Consider the following 20,979-nt stretch of genomic DNA (forward strand, 5'->3'; position numbering starts at 1 on the left):
GACCGTGAAACTTGTGTCCTAAGCACGTTCCTGGTCCCCAGGGGACGCAAGGGCCTTGCAGCTTCAAGTGGGACTTTAATGGGGCAACGTTCTAGGGCATCAGTCAGTCACTCATTCATTCTTTCTTTGATTCGAGAAGCCTTTTTCAGGCATGGTTCTACACTCTAGGGATGCAAGCAAGATCCCTGCAGTGGGGGGGGGGGGGGGGGCGGGGCCTGGGCAGGGGAACAGCAAGGAGACAGCCCTAAAACTGCAGTCAGTATTCCAGAAAGTGTGGAAATCAGTGTGGACCAGCCAAGTGAAGGTGGAAGGAGAGGAGAAGGAAGAAAAGGCAGAGAGGAACGGGCGGCCGTGGGGCCTCTCCAGCAGCAGCAGAACTTGGCTGCCTTCCTGGGTGAGCTGGGAAGCTGTCGAGTGCTCTGAGCAGAAAAGTAGCCAGATCTGACATGTCTTCACTAAATTCCTCTGCCCTCTGGGGCTGGGGATAGGATATAAGGTGGAAGCAGGTGAGTGTTGGGAAGTGGTAGATTCTGGAAGGTAGAGCTTGCTGCTGGACAAGGGCTGTGAGGAAAAGGGAACCAGCTGGGATTTTGACCTGAGTGCCTGGAAGGGTTGTGGTAATCAGGAATGAGGAAGTCTGTGGGAAGAGCAGGGTGAGGGAGATAAGGAGGTAGGCTCGGGATCTGTCAGGGTGTAGGCCAGAGGTGCAGGGGGTGAGAGAATTCCCCAGAGACAGAGTGGGGAGCAGAACAGAAGGATTTTACTGAAATCCACTGCTGAGGGGAGCAGCAGGTGAGACAGGAGAGGTCTGCTGCGCCCTGTGGGTAGCTCCCTGGCTGGCTGGGGGATCAAACTCAGTGCTACAGAGGCTGTGGACAGCTTCACAGTGCTGTGCTTAACCCCTGCACCACCAGGGAGGCCTGCTATGCTTTTTATTTTAACAGGTTTTTGTTTCTCTGTTTGAGTTACTTTGGTAAAATACACATTTACCCAAGAGGAATCCCTGTCTCCATTACACACTGACTCCCCAACTCCCCAACCCCCAACCACCATTGCATGTCTCACCTATGCATGGATGACTGTAGGGCCCACAGATAAATGCAGTCATGTGGATTTGCCTGTCACTTGGCATCTGTCTTCAGCCTTTAGCCATGTTTTTGTCACCTGTGTCAAAATTAAAGAAATTGGAAAGAAAGAAAAGTCATGGCATAAAAACACGTCACTCTCTTCCATCTGACACCTACTGTTACTGCTCCGCCCGGTGGGTTTACTAGAAGCTAATAACTCCCAACTCCTATGAACCTCAGGCCCCTCAACATCTAGGTCTGCCCAACACTGAACCCCAGTAGGAATGTCTGGCCTTGGCCCTTAGCCCTTCTTCACCCTTAGCCTTCTCCCCTTTTGCCCACTCTGGGCTGGCCACACCACTTGTGGGCCTTGATCTGTGTTTCTATCTAGAAAACTTTGCCCCTGATGTCCGCATGGACTGCTCTGCTGTCCAGGTCTCAGCTTCTATGTCACCGTCTCAGAGAGGCCCTCCTAGATTCCCAGGCGAAAGCAGCTCCCAGTCTCTGCTGCACCCACCCTGCCTGATCTTCTCCCAAGGGCTCATCTTTCCCAGGGTCTTACCTGATCCTCCTGTGATAGAAACTCCTTGAGAATATGGACCTTGTCTGGGCTTTGATGCTAAGTGCCCAGCTCCAGAGCAGAATGATTAATACGTGGGCACAATAAATAAATAAATGAATACAATACGTGGGCAGTTCTGAATCAGAGAAGGTCAAGTTGGAGCCACTTTAAGCCCCATTTTTACAGATTGGTAGGCTGATGAATTACCCACCAGTAAAAGGGCAAGTGCAGGTTCACACCCAGTCCTATCCAAGCCAAAGCCAGACACATAGGCATCAGGTTACCTTCCCACACCCACAGGGTACCCACATCTCCCAGGCAGGCAGACCTGGAGGCCTGTGAGTTTGTGGGTGAAGATTCTGGTGCTCAAGGGTAGTTTGCTGGGCAGTAAGGACTGTTCATTTTCTTTCTTTGTTTTTTTAAGATTTATTTTATTTATTTATGTATACAAGAGCTGGAGTGTAGGCAAGAGGTGTGGGGGGGTTAGAGGATTCACCAGACACAGAGTGGAGAGCAGAACAGGTGGATCTGCTGAAATACACTGCTGAGGGGAGCAGCGGGGAGACAGGAGAGGTCTTCTGTGGCCTGTGGGGCAGCTCCCTGACTGGGGATCAAACTCATGCTGCAGTGGCTGCCAATAGCTTCATAGTGCTGAGATTTAACCCCTTGCACCACCAGGGAGGCCCTAAAAATATTTCTTAAAATGATTAACTCAATAGCTAAATTTAAATTTTAAAGCTCGGGCCTCCCCTGGTGGCGCAGTGGTTGAGCTCTGGGCTGTGAGGCTGCCCGCAGCCTCTGCAGCGCCGGTTTGATCCCCGGCCCCCGGGCGAGGGTCCCACATGGCGCACAGACCTCTCCTGCCGTGCCCACTGCTCCCCTTAGCAGTGTATTTCGTCAGTCTGCCTGTTCTGTTCCCCACTCTGGTTCTGGTGAATTCTCTCACCCTCCTGCACTTCTGACTGTACCCAGTGCTTGTATAAATAAATAAATTTTAAAGCTCAACTCAAATTATAAATCTCATGTGGCTTATCATACATTTGGTATAACTTAGCAATCATTAGTTCTTTGGGGTTAAAGATACCCACTAAGGAAAACGATTGATCCCAAGGGATTTAGGGTGGTTTTCTCAGCAGAGAGGCTGCATATTGACTAAATATTTTAGCTGTGACTCAGGGTTCCCCCCCACCCCCCTCCTCTAGGGCAATCAGGAGATCATGATCAGCCACACTGAGCCCTCTTTTATAATCTCTTTGCCATTAAGGACCCAGATGGGATGGTGTGCAAGCCTGTGTACCCTGAGTGCCAGTTATCTAATTTTTCCAAGGAACTGAGATTTGCAAACCTCTGCCCCCACCCAGGCTTCCCCATCTCTGGACTGGATCCCAGGGATTCTACCATTGCTGACTCTGTTCTGAATTTTCCACATGCAGAGATAGGTCAATGGCAAAAAGAACTGGGATGCCTGCAAGGAACCTGGCTTTGCTATCGCATTTCTCTTAAAGTAGCCGTTTCCCAGAAGCACCTATGAAAAGGGAGGGTTCCTGGGTATGTGCTTCCCACCTGAGGCCCAGCTAAGATGGGACCGGATTACCATTATCTCCCCTGACTCCAAGGTCTCAGTAGATCTGGCTGGGGATACACCCAGGGCAAAGTTGGGTTGGGCAGAGTTCAGGTCAGTGTCAAGGTAGAGAGGTCATGGGCAAAGAGATTAAGAGCAGAAGGTTCAAAGCCAAACTACGGAGTTCAAACCTTGAGTCTACCATCAAACCTTGAGTCTACCATCGACTGGCTGTGAAGCCCAAGCAAATAGTTCCTCTTTGGTGCCTCGGTTTCCCCATCTGTAAAATGGGGATGAAATGCCCTGGGAATTTAGGTGTGAGGGAGGGGGGTACGTGAGGGGGGTGACAGGAAGAGGCTGAGAGCTGCTAAACAAGAGGAGGTGGTTGCCCTGGGCAGTGACCGCGCTTGAGTAAGCACAGGTGGGCGGTGTGGGCTCAGCCCAGCTGGCAGCGGGACCGTGGTACTGAGGTCTGTGTTCTGCCCGGGGCAGAGATGCGGGAGGCCTGAGTTTAAAGGGACATCTTGAGCAACTGCCCGCCGGGAAACCAGAGGGGTAGGGTCCTACTGAAATGTGTGTGCTCTCTGTGAGGCGGGTTATCTCTCCCGAGCGGCTTTCCTCACCCTGAAATTGGAGGTACAGTCATTCCCCACCCCGCCGCTTAGCCACAGTTTCGCTTTTTGAGGCTTCTGTTTCCGTGGTTAACTGTGGTCTGAAAATATGACACACAGTGAAACAGTGTGAAATATGACATATTTGGGAAACAGACCACTTTCACGTAGCTCTCCTTACAGTGTATTTTTACATTTGTTCTATTTTATCAGTAGTTGTGACTCTTCCTGCATCTAATTTATAAACTTTGTCACGGGTATGTATGCATAAGAAAAAAGCAGCAAACATACTAGTGCTACCAGCAGGTCAGGCATTACGGGGGGTCTTGGAACATATCCCTCGAGCATAAGGCGGGCTGTCATAAAACCCTGCACACCGGTGGCAGCGGAAGCAGCTGAGACGGTGAACGGAAGGCCCATCAGAAACCTTCAGCAAACAGCGGCTGCGCCACCATCATCTTCCCTTCAGCCACCTGGAAGCTGACCGCCGAGGCCAGCCCTGGGAAAAACAGTGATGGCTTCGCACAGTCTTTCAGGAAAATAGTGCAGCAGCCAATTTCTACCTTCTATTGAAGTCGGCGGTGTAAGTGCCCGAGAGAAGCAGCCTCTCTGAAGGAACAAACACCGGTCATGCTGACTCTTCACCCTGTGAGGTTAATAAAATGCACAGATGATACTACCAGGGTTCAGATCTCTGTCCAGGGTCCTGCCCCACTGGATTCTGAGTCAGAGACAAGGCATCCAACTTAGAAAAGAAGTAAGGGCCTCCCCGGTGGCGCAGCAGTTGAGTGCAGGGTTGCGAAGTTGGCCGCAGCCTCTGCAGCGCCGGTTCAATCCCCGGCTGCTCCCCGGCCACCAGAGGAGGGTCCCACATGGGCGCAGACCTCTCCTGCCGCCCGCTGCTCCCCTCAGCAGTGTACCTTGGTCCTTCAGCCTGTTCTGCTCCCTGCTCTGGCTCTGGTGAATTCTCTCACCCTCCCACGCTTCTGACTGTACCCAGTGCTTGTATAAATAAATAAATAAATCTTAAAAAAAAAAAAAAATCATAAAAAAAAAAAAAGGTTGCATTTCCCTTTAAAAAAAAAAAAAAAGAAGAAGTAAGCGGCATGATTTATTAGACGTCCTAGCCAGGGCAATTAAGCAAGAAAAAGTAGTAAGAAGGAACCCACATTGGAAAAGAAGAGGTAAAACTGAGTCAGTTGCAAGGGGCCCACAGTCCTACTTCCTGAAAACAGGGGACACGCCTCAGATAGAAAAACCCTCAGGTGCGTCTCTTCTACTGGCGCGAGGCCAGCCAGTGACGCTGAACACTAGCCCGTCCTCGGTAAGTCAGATGCCCTTTGAGCGGAGCTGGCTCTTCCCTTCACCTTCAAGGCTTCTTTCTCCAGATAATCTCCTGGCTGGATGCCTGCCTCCTCCATTCATGCGATCCTTCTCAGACTGCCCTATTTACTTGGTTTTTATAAAAGATTTTATTTATTTATGCATACAAGAGCTGGGGTACAGGCCAGAGATGTGGGGGCTCTGCACCAGAGACCAGAAGAGCGGGAACAGAACAGTCAGACTGACTGAAATACACTGCTGAGGGGACCAGCGGGCACGACAGGAGGGGTCTGCTGTGCCATGTGTGTTGCTCCCTGGCTGGCTGGGAATCGAACTCTTGCTGCAGAGGCTGCGGATTGCTTCATGGTGCGGTGCTTAACCCCTTGCACCACCAGGGAGGTCAGACTGCCCTATTTAAGCCGCCCCCACCCCCCGCCCCGCCGTGGGTATGTGGACAGTCCTCTGGACTGATGTACGATGAGCTCTTACAACATCTGACAAATAGTGGGCACCAAATAAACATTTGTTGAGTGAATGTTGAATACACTGGCAGGAACTCAGGCCCAAGGGAAAGGTGCCCCATCCTAGTGGCAAATTTGCCCAATGCACAGAAGCCCAGTGCTCAAGGGGAGAAGAGGTCAGAGCCTTTCTCAAGGGAGCCCTGGATCTCTGGTCACCCCCACAGGGCCTGGAGGAAGGGGCACCCTTACCTGGTAGGCAGAGAGGGAGAAATGGTGACCTATATTGTTACATAAATGCAGCCAGCAAACTACTTAACCTGGCTGGGGAGATGCCGACATCACAAAGGGTGAGGCTCACCCACCACCGGACGTGCCGACCCCTGTGCTGAAAGGCAGAGACACTTCACCTGGATGCCCTGTGTTACTGGAGGGGTTGAGCATCAACATTCCTGGTCTCCTGGCCATGTGACGTGTGAGGGAAAATACACAGGACAGTACACACAATTCGGGTCCTTTGCCTGATTTTGTCAGTTTCCCCTGCTGTCTCACGAGCTGTGCCTGCCTGATGGACATGAGACGCTGCCGGTATTTTTATCAATCTGTCCCTTCTTGATTGTCCTTTCTTCCACCCAGAAGTTTTTCCTTTTCGATTGGGCCGAGCCTGTCAGTCTTCCTGTTTCAGTTTTATGCCCCGTGCAGGAACGCTTCCCCTGCTCTCCTGCACGGTCACCCGGCCCGGCCTGGCCCAGGAGAGCTGTCCTGTCCCAGGGCCGAGCTGGACCCCTCAGAGTCCTGGGGCTGATCTAGCCTGGGGAGCCGCTGGGCAACCAGCCCAGGCTTCAAGCTCTTCTCCAGCCCCGCTGCCACCCGGGGGGCTGCAGCCTGGATGGCATCCTGGATGCTGTGCACATCCCACCGCGTCCTCAGCAGGGCATCGTCCAGTGTGAAGAAGCCGTCACGCGTCCGCCGCACCTGGGTGCACACGGCGCTGCTCTTCAGCTCCAGGCCAATCTCATGCACCAGCCTCCGCAGCTGCTTCTGTGTCTCGTGCACGCACTGCACCTCTGCAGACACAGCACAGACGGTGGTGAGCGCCCGCCACAGGCCCAGGGGGCTAAAGCCCATCCCCACCCCACCGACATCTCTGGGCTGAAAGAGCCATAGCAAGAAGCCTCTGTGCACAGGGCTTGCTGATCAAAGTGCAGCCCAAGGCCAGCCTGCGAGCACCCCTCGAAAGTTGGTCAGACATGCCGGCTCAGCGCCACCCAGACCTGCTGAGTCAGAACTCGCCTTTTAAAAAGATACCTGCTTTGTGGGTGAGTTAAAGTTTGAGAAGCCCAGTTCTAAGACTTGGCTTACTCATCTGTGAATTGGGCGCTTGTGAGCAGTAACAAAGGATTTGCACCAGGTGCTCAGCGTCAGAAGGCTCCAGAAAAGGAGCCCTCGCCCTCACAGACATCCAACAGGGATGAATGCGGTGGCGGGGAGCAGACAAAAGGACAGAGCTAATGGGGGGCTGCACTGGGCAGGACTGGGAGCGTGAGTGGTTGGCGCCCAAGGGCCCACGACAGCTGGAAACGGGGCAGGCCTGGAAGCAAGCCGGCAAGTATAACTTCGTCGAGGTCCGGCTTTAAGGGGTGACCTGGTGACATCTGCTCAATGGGCTCCTGGCGGCCGGACTGGTCCCAGGCTGGAAAGGCAGAGGCCGCAGGGCTGTGGTGGACAGCACAGCACTGGCAGGTGCCAGCCCCTGCCTGGGCTTTCCGCTGCAACTCCCCAAACCCTGGGACCCACCGCACAGCCCCTACTTCCCCAGCAGCTTACTTACCTAAGAGGAATTCTGGAGGTGCAAAGTGGAGGCAGCGGATGCCGGTGACCAGCATCGGGGATGGGCTCATGGGCCGGATCAGGCCCCTCACGGCCATCTCATAGGCCTCCTGGGTCTGCAAGTCGAGGTTGGAGTACCTGGGGATCGGGAGGGGTGAGGTGAGAGGCTGGTGCAGGCGGGGAGCTCGGCCCTGCCCGCTCTGGCCCTGCCCCTACTCTTAAAGCTCATCATTCGCTTTCCATCTTCCTGCCCCTCCAGCCCCCACTGCAGCAGCCTTCTCACCTGTGCCCACGGCAGGCTGTGCCCTCCTCTGCCCTTTCCTGGTTTCAGCAGTCCCACACATGCTGACTACTCCCAGCTCCGTGCGCTACGAGGTGCCAGACCCTGGCTCAGAGCCCCCGCCCTGGCTCCCAGGCCCCTTAGGACAGCCGGGGTCTCTGGTTCCCCTCGGCCTCCCCAGGCGCTGGCCTAAGACCCACATACAGAAACTCCTCTGTAGGCTGTGGCAGGGGCGCCTGGCTCAAGTCTGGTCCCGGGCTCTGAGGACCTGTGGAATTATCCAGGTGGGCAGAGCCCACAGGAGCCTGTGGGCACTTCTTGCTCTTCTGGCACCAACTTGAGAGCCCCTTTCAGGGAGGTGTAGGTCAGGCCCCACTTACATCACCAGGGCCTTCTGATGGGAGCCTTGGATCAGAGCCAAGATTCGATCCAGCTTCTCTCTGGTCACATGGTCTGGAGAGCAGGGGAGGGGAGGCACAGAGGTGCCCGCTGAGGATGAGTGACAAACTGGCAAACTCCCCTCCCCCGAGCCAGCCTCATCCTTGGAACCTGGAAGGGGCTGCAGGACACCCCCAGGCCCTAGGCTTCCCGTCATGGGGTGGACTACTGTTAAGACACTGGCGTCTCTTTTCACACGATACCCAGAAACTCAATATCCTGAGGACATTTTCAAGGGGCTCACAGACTCCAGGCCAAGAACCTCTTCTGGACTATGAGAACACTAACTTCCAAAGACATATGTCCCCTTACGTTCATTCACAAAGGCCAAGGTATGAAGACGGCTCAAGTACCCATCGACAGAGGCACGCTCGCAGAGGGCGCGGTGCACACCTGCGCTGGAGTACTACTCAGCTGTCAAAAAGATGACACCCTGCCAGTTGTGATGAGGATGGGCCTGGAGATGATGCGACGTGAAACAAGCCAGGACAAAGACAAACACCAAATGATTCCACTATTCTTGTGGAATATAAAGAAAACAAAGACAAAACAAACCCATCGCCTCTGACAATAGAAAGGTGGTGGCCAGAGGGACAGGGGACAGGAGCGGGAGGAGCCGCTGGTTAGGTGGTAGCTGGTGAGTGGACATTTGGTGGTGGGCGTGCTGAGAAAATCATACTCCTGGCACCTGTACAGTGTTGTAACATTACCACAGGGGGAAAAAACAAACAAACAAAAAAACCCTCTGGAGGCTCAAAGACATAATGTGACTGTGCAACAGGCTGTGTCAGATGTCCTGAGCCCCAGAGTGGGGCTTTTTTGCAAGGGTCCGCAGGAGGGAGGATGCCATCTCTCTGAACAGAGAAACAGGCGGCAGGAGTGGGAGGGCTCTGCCTGCCGGCCCCATGGAGTGACGATGGGTCAGCCCGCAGCAAAGCCTGGGGACACGAGCAAGCTCTGCTGGGAGGCCAGCTGATCTGAGGGCCCAGGGGCACGGATGCCAGAGCGCCAGGGGCAGCTGTGGTGACTGAGGATTGCCTGGTCAGAAGGCCTAGGTCGCTCACCCCTTGTGTCTGGTTTCACTCATGGCGTTACCTGGAATGTACCTGCTGCTGCCTTCTCCCCACTCCCACCTGCCCCCAATTTATAGCCCAGAGCATATGCCACTTCCTCCAGGAAGCCCTCCTGAGCATGTGGCTTTTCCCTCCTGCCCGCCACTCTGCACCTGGGGGTCTTTAGGTGCTGGGTGTCTTTCCCAGCACCTAATTCTCTTTGACTTTTATGTAATTCTTTTATTATATAATTGATATAGAAAGCTTAAGAAATTGAGATCAGCACCCACAACATTTCCCCTCCTCCAAATTCTGCTTCCTCCCTCCCAGAAACGTGACATGGTGGTTGTTCTTAGACATTCTCTGGATGTGGACACAGACCTATGTGCACAAGCACCTAGTGTTGTTTGACACGTTTTAAATTTCCCACAGAGGACGCAAAGGAGTGTGTGTTCTCCCCGATAGGCTGTGAGCTCACCGAGACCCCACCTGACTCGCTGTGTGTTGTCCCCAGAGCCTGGCGCTCGGCCGGTACTCAAAAAACGTGTCAACCACGTAAAAGCGGTAGATCCTCTGGGGTCCCACAGAACATGGAGTGAGTGGAGGAAGCCAACCATCCATCACCTACTCATCCGCTAGCCATTCACCCCCACCCATCCACCCCCATCTATCCCTCCCCTGCCCACCACGCACCCGCCCATTCACTCCCATCCCCCCAACCATCTTTCTATCCACCCCCACCCACCCATCAGTCCATCTCCCATCTACCCCCCACCCATCCATGCCCACAAGCACCTCCCACCTCCAGGACCCTGAGCTGTGTGACCACAGGAGTGGAGCCAAGCAGTCCTGCCCTCAGGGGTGATGGGCTGGGGGGACCCGTTTATATCATCGCTAGTTCATTGCTTTCTGAGAGCCCATCAGTCCAAGCAGGGGGTGGAGAAGCTTTCCCGGGCAGAGACATGTTAGCCAAATGAGAAGGCAATGGGGGGAGCCCAGAGTGTTCCTGGAGGACAGTCCCCCGTGGCCAGCCTGAGCGTGGCGCATCTGAGCGTGGCCGAGGAGTGAGGCGACACGGGGACAGTGGCCAGGCCCAGCCCACACACGCTCACCGTAGGTCGTCTTCTCCAGCAGCCGCCCGTCCTCACAGAAGTCATCGGTGGCTTTGCCCAGGAGGCCACGCACCGTGTAGTCCTGCCAGGACAGGGGGAGAGGTGGTCAGGGCCCCCCCAAGCCTCACACCCATGCGGTGCTATGCTGCTGCCGGGGTGAGGGCTGTAGGGTCTCCCCCAGGGAGCTCTGGGCTCAGCCCTGTCCCACTGCCTCTGGGGAAGGACCCTAGACTGTCCCAGGAATAGCCCCTGGCAGCCGGCTGCAGTGCTGACGGCCACCCCCGGCCACCTATGCCGCCACTGCCGTGAGCCTCACCGTGCTGGGCCCTCCTGGCACGCCCTGCCCATCCGCTGAATGCACCCGTGGGGCTAACTGCTCTGCCCTAGCCGGGACAGTGATGACAACAGCAAGCCAAGGACAGGGACACTGGGCCTTTACCCCGTGCCAGTGACTGTGCTCATGTCTTACGCGTGGCCACAAATTTAATCTCCAAAGTGACTCTACAGAGGAGAGACTCTCCCCACTCCCGTGTGAAAGAAGGAACGTAGGCACAGAAGTGGTGAGCGAGCCACCCCGGGCCAGACGGCAGAAGCTGGGTTTTGAGTGGAAGCCACCTGGCTTTGCACTTGTGCCACGAAGAACAAGGGCCTCGGGAGAGGCTCCCACACATGCGCGCGGGGCAAGCTCCACAGCCCGGCCTGGGCGCCAGCTCCCTGGCCCCGAGCTGCCGTCCCCATCCAGTCTCAGGGAGAGAATGGAGGAATGTCCTGACCAGCTTCTGCGGCTGGATGGATCCAGGTTCAAATACCAGGCCTGCCCCTCAGCAAGCGACCCCTCATCCGTGCCTCAGTGAGCTCGTCTGTGAAATGGACTGGCAACAGGCCCACTCACAGGGGCGCCGTGCGGCCTCCACACAGGGGTCTGAAGGCAAACACGCTGACAGTCACTAGTCTGTGACCGTCCGCCTCCTCTAGCACACGGCCGTTATTAAGCTTGCGGATGACCCGTTTCAGAATCCTGCGGGGACCCCCAGGGAGACCCAAAGGACAGGCAGCCGGCCGGCCCCCAGGCCCTGTACCTTGGTGAGGTGAGCGTTGTACATGTCGGTGAGGAGCCTGCGTCCACGTCCCACGCCGAGCACTGAAAGGCACCAGCCTCAGCTCACACCTGGCTCCCCCTCCTCCCTCCCCCGCCCCCGTCCCCATCCCCACCCCCATCTCCCACACTTCGGAGGCCGCAAGAGGACAAGGAGGGCCTCTTCTAAGGGCTGGCGGCACATATATGCATAAGCAGGCGGCTGGGCCTACCCATAGCTGGGGCGGGGGCTGGGGTCCTTAGCAAGCCTCCCGGGGGACATTGAAGCATGCAAGTCAGAGCCTTTCGTCTCTGCCGGGTGGCACTAAGTATGTCCTACATCCTCCCCGGGCCTCAGGTGCCCCATCAGCAAAGTGGGAGAAAAGTCCTGTCTGACCCCCCTGGGTGTGGCCAAGGCTGAGCTTGTACAGTCAGCACAAAGGAAGGGCCCTCCAGACAGGGCCCTGCCTGCCATTCCCCAGCCTCCATGCACTCAGGGAGGGGAGTGGAGCGGAGGCATGAGCTCACGTCTGGCGGCTGTGTCCCCGGAAGCGAGACAAGAGGACTGAGTGTCGCACAGGCAGGATGTGACCTCCGCCTGACCCTGGGACACAGATGGCTCATGACTCGGGGCTTTGTGTGTCCAGACCTAGCGACAGCCAGACCCTGGCTAATAGGCCAGAGTCACGCAGTTGGTTACCCCACACGGGTAATGAGTTTTCCCTCTCTGCACCAGGGGCATTCACTAGCCACGCGACCCAGGACACGTCCTCTAAGCTCTTGAGCCTTATTTCCTTCATCCATGAAATCAACATCATCTACCTAGGGAGTAGCTGCGGTGAGTACGTGCCCCAGAGGGCTTCCCACCTGTGAGATGCATGACTCACTGGATGCAGGTGGCACCCACCAGTCATCTCAGACCTGGACCGGATTCAGGGAGGACAGTGGTGTGAAGTGGCTGTCGGCTTAGAAGGGGACTGGGCTCCTGGGAGTTGCCCGATCTTCCCCCAAGCCCCTATCTGTCTCCCTCCCCAGGCTCACCACATCACCTACCAAGCACCCCTGAAGCCTGGGCATCCAGCCGGTGTCCCACACCAATCTTCAGGTGGGTGAATGCTGGTCCACGTACTGGAAAGAGACAAAGGCTCCTTTCCTCAACAAATCCAGTTCCAGGATGGCTCTGGGCTGTACAGGGACCTCATTCCTAGAATGTAGCATCTTAAGAGTCCAAAACAGGGACTCACAGGCTTCCCCATCATGGAATCTGGGGTCTAGAATATTTCCTCAGTTCCCTGAGCCTAGAGAAAGGGCAACCCCAGATTACCCTGGCAATCACCCTCCCCACCCACACCCTCCTTCGTGTGAGAGGCTTCCCACAGTCACTCCCAAAATAGCGAAGGAGTCAGTCCACAGGCTGAATCCCAAACCAAAATCAGCGTTTTTTTTCTTTGTGGTCCATGAGTTAAGATGTATTTTTTTTAATGCCTTTTCAGTGATTCAGAGAATATTCAGAGTATACCTAGTGCTGTATGAAAATTACATGAAATACAGAAATATCAGTAATAATGACATAAATAAAGCTTTATTATAGCTCACTAATATTGGCTACAGTTGTTTTTGTGGGACCATGACAGAATTTAGCAACTGCAACAGAAATCACGTGGTCTAAGATACTACAAAGTCTCAAATACTTTACTATCTGGCTCTTTCCAGGAAAATAGGCCCAGTCCCTGGTCAAATACTTCAGGCCCACTGTGACCCTTCAGCACCGGGACAGTGGAGCATGAGCACCGACACTCACTCTGGGCTGTGACTTCCCGGGTCGTGGCACCCCCTCCCTGCCTAAATGTGCCTTACCCAGGGGATGGTCGGTGAGGCTGGGCACGCTGGTGGCCGTGAGGGTCAGCTCCTTCTCTTCGCTGCCTTCCACAGGGCCCAGCAAAAACCGAACACGCTGTTTAGGGGCAGGAGGCTTCCCAGCATTGAGACCTGAGCACACACAGGTAGAGAACATCGCGTCTGAACACCGGGGGGCCGCACTCCACACTCCAGGGAGGGCCTGGAGAGGCTGACGACAGACGCCAGCCCGCAGCGGTCAGAAAACAGACCCGGGTTCAGATCCTGACTCAGCTGCTTATGACAACGAGCAATACTGAGTCTGTTTACCAGCCTGAGCACAGGAGCAAGCGAGGAGCAACGGAGATTGAGAAACGGAGGATTAGCAAAACGTCCAGTCCCGGAGACCTGGTCACGTGACTTTATTTCCCAGAACGGCCGAGAAGCGGCGCGGGATGGCGCGCCTGGTTCGAGGCTCTCACCCTTCAGAAGCTGCAGCTCCACGGTATCCCGCACGTGCTCCCATTTTAGTCCCGGGGGCTTGTAGGTCGCGAAGAGCCCGTGAAGTCGCGCCAGGCAGGCGGACCCCATGCCCCGAGCCCGCGGCCGGCGCCCGTGTTAAAGCTGGACCTGCACGGAAGTGCCGTACGGTCCTACCCCCAATGTGGTACCTACTATGGGCGCCGCCATGCTGCCCCCGCCGGAAGAGGGTCCCGTCTTATTGTCCTCGGGGGAAAACATGCTGGGGAGAAGGAAGTAGGGTCCGGCGCCGAGCCCCAAAGTAAGCGGCGCTTGTACGTCCTTTTGGAGCCCGTTTCTGGGCAATGGGAGAATGTTATATCGATGGAGCCGATGAGGCACAGGTCGCCTTCTCACACTGAGCGAAAGCGCCCTTGCCTGCCCGGCCACGACTTCCCCCCTCCAAAGCGCCCGCTCCGCGGAGTACAGCGCGAGCCCTTTTGGTGCCTCCGGCGCTTCGTCGCCAGCGCAGTCGGGACGTCACCCTCGCGGCGCCTGCGCCCCAGCTGACTCGCCGAGCGCCGGCTGCCATGGCGACGCTGCTGCGCCGGGCCCTGCGCCCCTTCCGCCCCCTCCGGGGCCGCCCGGGGCCGGCTGCAGGCGAGTGGCCGCGGCTTGGGGGGAGGGCTGGGGGCGCCGGGCGCCTTTGACCCCCGCCTTCTTCTTGCCCCGCAGACGCGCCGCTCCGCGCCGCCAGCCGAGGCGCCGGCCTGCTCTACCCCGAGCACATCCCCACCTCCCCGCTGCAGAAGGCGCTGCTGGCCGCCGGCTCCGCGGGAATGGCGCTCTGCGACCCGTATCGCCACGGTAAAGCCACCGGCGCCCGGCCGCCGCGTTGGGGAAGCCAGGGCTCCGGGCACGCCCTGGCCTCGAAGACTGGGCCGCTCCCGACCTCTGTCAAAGCCCGTTTCCCGTGGGTGTCTGCAGAGTAGGCCAGGTCTGGGCGCCCCGGCTGGCGGCACTTCTGCGGCACCCGCTGTGCTCATGGAAATGCCAGCCGCGGGTTCCATTCTAAACTCACTCAATCCCAATTCGCCGGCCTGGGGAGGGGGGAGGAAGGACCGTGGATCTGAGCTCCTGCCTTTTTAAACTACTTTCCGGCAGATTCTGTCATCCGGCCACATTGAGAACCTCTGTACTAAACAGATGATTCGTAAGCACCCATCAAATGATAACATCCCACTGGAAATTAAACTTTGAAGTCAGAGACCATGTCCCACTGTGTCCGCGGCACATGGGATTTTGCCTGATACCTTATATATGTTCCATAGATGCTTGCTGAGGTATGAATGGAACATCCTGGTATTCTCTAGCTTTGCTCCTATTAAAAATGGTCATATAAAGCGCTCACTAAGCACTCCTTTTGGCTGCTCACTGCTCTGTTTTGTATGTGTGATGTTGAGTTTGCACATTAACCCCATAGAACACTGAAGAAGTTGGAAAGGCGAAGAAGTTGGTGCAAGGTCACCTAGATAATGATTGCACCTGGGCTCAACCCAACACTGATGCCAAAGCCTGTACTTGTTGATAGAGATGTGATATTCTGATTTACAAACCCCTTAGCACACTGCTAGCCAGAGCCACCTTATCCAGAGAGATCAGCAGTAATAATAACTATGATTATATTGAGCCCTGGGAGGTCTGATTTGCTATGTGTGTGGAGTGAATCCTCATAGTGAAGGTGGACATTATCCCTGTTTTGTCGGGTAGGAAACTTATGAGGGATCATATCCTCCACCTGTCCCCATTTCTTTCCTTTCAGACATGGTTGCAGTTCTAGGGGAGACCACTGGACTCCGTGCCCTGAAGCTCCTCAGAGACCAGATGAGGAGGGATCCAGAGGGTGCCCAGATCCTGCAGTAGGTGCCAGCCCTGCCTGGAGCTTGGGGGCATTCTCTAGGATCCTGCTCTCTCTAGAGTCATATTGTATCAGACTCTTTCCCTTAGGGAGCTCATCCTGATACTTTGGCACAGGGGACTGGGCACTGCCCAGCTCCACTGGTGCCATCCACATAGACAGCATGACAACCCCTGGGTAGTGCTATGCAGTGGCCTCCACAGAGCTTTGTGCCTTCACCGAGCTCCTATAACATGTACTAGCTGTACCTCCCACCCCCATGGCAGTGCCCTCTGACTACCCTGACCACATGCCCTGCTAGCAGGAGCCATGTCCTCAGTTCATGCTCATCTGCTCAGTTCCTGCCGCCGGCCTGCTAGTAACAGGCGTCCCATTAGGGCTTGCGGCTTCCTTGCTACTCCTTCACCTCTCGCAGCCTTGCTCTAGCTAGACCTTCTGCCTGCTTCTTCTGCCCCCTCCCAATACCTGAGTGCCCCTTCTGCCTACAGGGAACGCCCCCGGATCTCACTGTCCACCCTCGACCTAGGCCAGCTCCAGAGCCTGCCTCAGGGCTCCCTGGGCCGCGAGTATCTCCGTTTCCTGCATGAGAATGTGAGTTTCCAGCTTTTGCACATCTGCGGTCACCAGGAAGGGCAGAGAGGAGTCTGGACTGCCACCAGGGACAGGAGTGCTTGTCAGCCTCTGTGCCAAGGCTTTGTCATTTTCCTTGGGTCAGGCAGATGGGCTGTGAACATCGTTTTTATCAACTATATTGGCCAGCATTTATTAACCCCTTACTGCAGGCCAGATGCCTCCAACCATGCTATCAAGTCTGTTCTATTATTATCCCCTTTTCATGGAGGAGAAGGCTTACTCCGTGCAGTTAAGCAACTTGCTGCTTTCACACAGCCAGTGTTCATGGAGGCAAACCCAGATCATGTTCTTAACTGCTGGTGCACTCTGTCCCCCTATTCCGGGGACAGTGTTTCTCTCTCTTGGCTATGGCAAAACTGGCACTCTCCAGCCCAAGGCAGGAAGGATAGTGGCTGGGGTGGGGAACCCCAGCTCCTCAGGGACTCCTTTTGTTGAGCGCCTGCCCTGTGCTGTGCTGGCTGTTGTTCCAGGTGCTGGGGAACTAAACCACTAGCCAGATAGCCCCTGCCCTCACAGCGCTCATTCTCTAGTCAGGGAGGCAGACATTAAAGCTGTAAAATAAGAAAATTCACATGAGGATTCAGGCAGAATACTAGCAGTAATTAAAACGTGCCAGAATGATTGGTACGCAGGGAATAAAACCAGCAAAGAGCCTGCCCGTGTGGCGCATCCATCAAGCAGATGGTGAGGCCGGCCAGCGTGATCAGGACAAGGGCGGGGTGGGAGCTTGGCCGCTTCTCCCAGGGTGGTCAGGAGAGGCCCCACTGAGGAGACCTGGGAGAAGAGAGGAGCCTGCCCTGAGGAGAGCAAGGAGGAATATTCCCGCCAGTGCCAGGCTGTGCTTAAGGACAACACGCCTAGAGGTGTGCGCTGGGGGTGGGGGCAGCCAATGGGCTGGAAGGTCAGCCGGGCCAGAGCCTGCAGCCGCGGAAAAGGGTCTGTATTTTGTCATAGAAGCACTAGGAAATCCAGGAGGGTTCCGAGCAGGACAGTAATGTGATCTAATTTATTAAAGGATTTGGGGTACAGCTGGACCCCTTCACACTCCCCGCACATACACACCCATGACAAGCGGTGGCCCAGCCCAGCTGCAGGAGCCACCAGGCTGGAGGAGGCGAAGGATGCGTGGAAGTTGCTTTAGAACAGGGTTTTTCAACCCTGACACTGATGACATTTTGGGCCAGATAATGCTCGATTGTGGGAGCTGTTCTGTGCCCTGAAGGATGTTGAGCAGCTTCCCTGGCCCCTACCTACCCAGCCTGGCCAGTAGGTTGAGTAACACTCAGCCACTAAGCTGTGCCGCCACAGATGTCCCCAGACTTTGCAAATGCTCCCTGGTGGACAGTTGAGAATACTGTTCTAGAAGCTACTGTCCCGGAGACGCTCTGCCCCCCATGCTGCGCTGACGCCTGCCCCTGCCCCCTTTCACACCCTCCCCCTCAGACTTCATGAGGACCAACTTGTTTCATCACGTTGGGGTGATCTGCCCCAAGTGCCACCCAGGGAGGGACAGGCTTCTCAAGTTGCCCTGAACCCTTCATCCTGTGGCTGTGGAGGGGAAGGGACCACCAGCACCTCCCTGGCACCTTGCCCAGTCAGCCCTTTTTGTGGTGACAGCCCTAAGTTGATGCCACTTCTGGAGCCCGGAACCCAGCAGCCCACAGGATGTGAAAGACACGTTTGTCCCAGCAGAGATTCATATTGAGGTTCAAAGTGAGGGCACCTGCCCCAAGGCTGGCACGGCAGGGAGAGTCACCCTGTGGCATCAAGATTACGGCAGGGCTAGAGTTTAGAGCGGCCTGCCTCTCTTCCCAGCTTTATGGCCCTGGGTAAATCATTGGACCCCTCTGCACCCGGATTCCTTATATATGGGGGAAGGGGACCTAAGATTTATCTTTCACAGCGTTTCTGGGGTTTGGTAATAATGGACGTTAGGCCACTGGCTTGGGAATGCAGCCGACTTTGTTTCAAACGCTGACTCAGCCATCTGATCAGCAGTGGCTCTGGGACAAGCTGCTTCCGCTCTCTGAGCCTTGATTTTCTTATCTATATCAGAGGCTCCTGGCAGGATCCCCCCAGATGGTCTGAGGGTGAGGGACGAGAACACAGGCAAGGGATGTCCTGGGGTGCTGGCACCAGGAGGGACTCAGTTAACTCGCTGCCAACCCTCCGATCACCTTCAGCTTTGTGCAGCAGCTCTTGTTTGATTTGAAGGGCACCTTGCAGAGTTGGGCTCCTGTACCTAACTGACCGGGCCATTTTGACCTTGCTTGGGATTTAGAAGTATAGGTGACAAAATGGTGGCCGAACAGGCTGCTTAGGCGTAGCAGACCCACACAGGTGGGACGCTACTGATGAAAGCTGGCCTGGGGCCCAGTGAGGCTGCAGACCTGAGCCCAGCCCCTGACAGTGAGGACACCCCGTGCCTCTACCTCTCGCAGCCTGTGGCTGTACTTTGGGAACAGGAAGACCAGGCTGTACCCACTCCTGGGTGCAACGGAGGACTCAGAGAGGCAGTGGGTGGGACTGGCCTTAGACCCCTGCGTTTAGGGGTCACTCACCAGACCCTGGAGACACAACAGTGAGCAAAACAGCCAGCCCAGCCCCTGTGCCGCTGACAGGCCCCCGGGACACACACAGGCCACATAAATCATTTAGCTCCTCCGCCCGCCACGTCAGTGAAAGCAACAAGAAACAGGTGGAGTTCACTCCATGGCCTGTTTTGTTTACCCGAACACATCTTAGCACATGACCATCTCGAGATGCAGATATCTTTACGTTTTGTCTGTTTCACATTTTGTCTTCGTACTAAGCCTCCAGCAGCGAGGATGTGTTTTTCACACGCAGCACCGCTCCCCTTGTCACCTTGCAAGGCTCCCCTTGTCACCCCAAGAGGCCCGTGGCAGCTGTAGGGGTCTGCGCAGGCTTAGGAGACAATCCCCCACACTAGACATCCCAGGCAGCCATGTCGAGTGCCCCCAAAAGGCAGGGAGGCTGCAGAGGCTGGAACGCGTGCCCGGTCCATCCTCAGGGACAGCCCACACGGAGCGGCGTTAAACCAGGTCGTGCGGGGTGAATCAGTAGGAATTGTCAGGTGAAGCTGAGGGTGGTGAGAGAGCACCCTGGGCTGGGAGCACCGCACCCCAAGGCCCCCCAAGGGGGGAGGGGTTTTTTTTTTTCCCCCCCCCCCCCCCACCCCCTTTGGGGGGGGGGGGGCTGCTTTGTTTTCTTTTTCCGATTGTAAGTTTAAAACTAACAAAATCTGCCATTTCTCACTGTGCGGCTGGGCTGGTAAGGACCTTGCATGGCTGTCAATCTCCAGAGGTTTTCTGGTGAAGCGGAAACTCTGTCCCCATTAACCAACCTCTGCTCCCCCCATACACACACTCCGTGTTTCTTCAGCCTGAACCTCAACAGGCCACATACTCTATGCCTGCGTGGGAGGGGGCGCCCTCCACATTGCTGCCCACGGGCAGGGTGTGAGCTTGGTGGCAGTGGTGGACAGTCCAGGGGAGGTTGGCCAGCGGGGCCCAGGGACTATTGGGAAGGGGTCTAGGGGAGCTTCACGGTTGTCAGAGGGTCTCCCCAGATACCCGGGCACCCACCCGCTTCGTGGATGACGAAGAGCTGGCGTACGTGATCCAGCGGTACCGGGAGGTGCACGACCTGTTGCACACGCTGCTGGGGATGCCCACCAACATGCTGGGTGAGAGCCCAGGCCGGGTGGGGCGGGGCGTGGGGGGGTGTAGGGGGTGGCCAGGGACCCTGCCCAGGGCTGGCTCGGTACTGCCTCTTCTGAACATCTCACATCAGTGCCGGGCACGTCCTCTCCTCCGGCCCCACAGCCTCTTCACGCTCCGACACAGACATGGCAACTGCTCGGGACCGGGGTCCCTGCCATGTGCTCCCCTGCTTGGGAAGCGCTCAGCAGCCCCTGAGGCCTGTGGGAAACAGTCCACACGCTGCTGCCTGGCCTGTGGAGTCCTCTGCTTTCTGACCCGAGGCTCCCTCGCTGGCCCTTCTCCCCTCAGGCTGTTCCTTGGGCCCTTCCCTCCACCTCCAGCCAAGTGTCCCAGGCCCAGCATGGCCAGACTGGGCAAAGCTGGCCCTGGGGAGAGACCAGAGAGGAGCGGACGCCTGCAGTGCCATGCTGGGAGCACTGCTGGCCTCTCCTGACCTCTGCTCACCTCCCACCCACTCCTCATCCTGCCCGCAGGGGAGATCGTGGTGAAGTGGTTTGAGGCTGTCCAGACGGGCCTGCCCATGTGCATCCTGGGTGCGCTCTTTGGACCGATCCGTCTCAGTGCCCAGTAAGTCCTCAAGGGGCCAGGGGCCAGGGGCTGGGGGCCAGGCAGGGGTTCTCCAGGAAGCGGGGGAGAGAGGATGGAGAGAGCTAAAATTGGCCTGGCCGGGTCTCCGGGGAGCAAGTGCAGCCTGGATGTTTCTAGCATTGTTTCAGGAGTAGGAAGCCTGGCACTTCCTCATGCGCTGGGCTGTTCACGACTTGTGGCTTCGGGTTCCTCATTTGAGTGGGGGGATAACGACGTGAGCATGTGAGGACTGCCCTGGGAGGCGCACACCCACCGGGGCTCATGGCATGCCCGCCCCCGCCCCCGAAGCCTCCTGTCTTCACTTCCCTGTGCTGCCCGCAGGAGCCTGCAAGTGCTGGTCTCGGAGTTGATCCCATGGGCAGTTCAGAGCGGGCGCCGAGCCCCGAGTGTCCTCAACCTGTACTATGAGCGGCGCTGGGAGCAGCCCCTGAGG

At 56.5% G+C, this 20,979-nt stretch overlaps 2 protein-coding genes across 2 annotated transcripts; one reads left to right on the forward strand and one right to left on the reverse strand.

The window, feature by feature from the left end:
• Window positions 1-4,868: 4,868 nt before the first annotated feature.
• On the reverse strand, window positions 4,869-13,857 carry LOC119242608 (pseudouridylate synthase TRUB2, mitochondrial-like). The gene is made up of 8 exons (XM_037508141.2): window positions 13,688-13,857; window positions 13,227-13,358; window positions 12,423-12,497; window positions 11,374-11,435; window positions 10,295-10,376; window positions 8,073-8,145; window positions 7,414-7,550; window positions 4,869-6,649 (listed from the first exon to the last, which is right to left on the reverse strand). The coding sequence occupies exons 1-8, from the start codon at window positions 13,794-13,796 to the stop codon at window positions 6,312-6,314; spliced, it is 1,008 nt and encodes a 335-aa protein (XP_037364038.1). The 5' UTR covers window positions 13,797-13,857; the 3' UTR covers window positions 4,869-6,311.
• Window positions 13,858-14,254: 397 nt separating this feature from the next.
• Window positions 14,255-20,525, forward strand: LOC119242609 (ubiquinone biosynthesis protein COQ4 homolog, mitochondrial; the record flags this gene model as incomplete). Its single annotated transcript, XM_037508142.2, has 6 exons — window positions 14,255-14,324; window positions 14,400-14,531; window positions 15,487-15,583; window positions 16,071-16,173; window positions 19,792-19,921; window positions 20,432-20,525. Coding segments are annotated over exons 1-6 (626 nt in total), but the record flags the coding sequence as incomplete, so codon positions are not given.
• Window positions 20,526-20,979: the final 454 nt, after the last annotated feature.

The sequence above is a fragment of the Talpa occidentalis genome, unplaced genomic scaffold (assembly GCF_014898055.3).
Source record: "Talpa occidentalis isolate TD23 unplaced genomic scaffold, MPIMG_talOcc4v2.1 talOcc4.1216, whole genome shotgun sequence".
Lineage (NCBI taxonomy): Eukaryota > Metazoa > Chordata > Mammalia > Eulipotyphla > Talpidae > Talpa > Talpa occidentalis.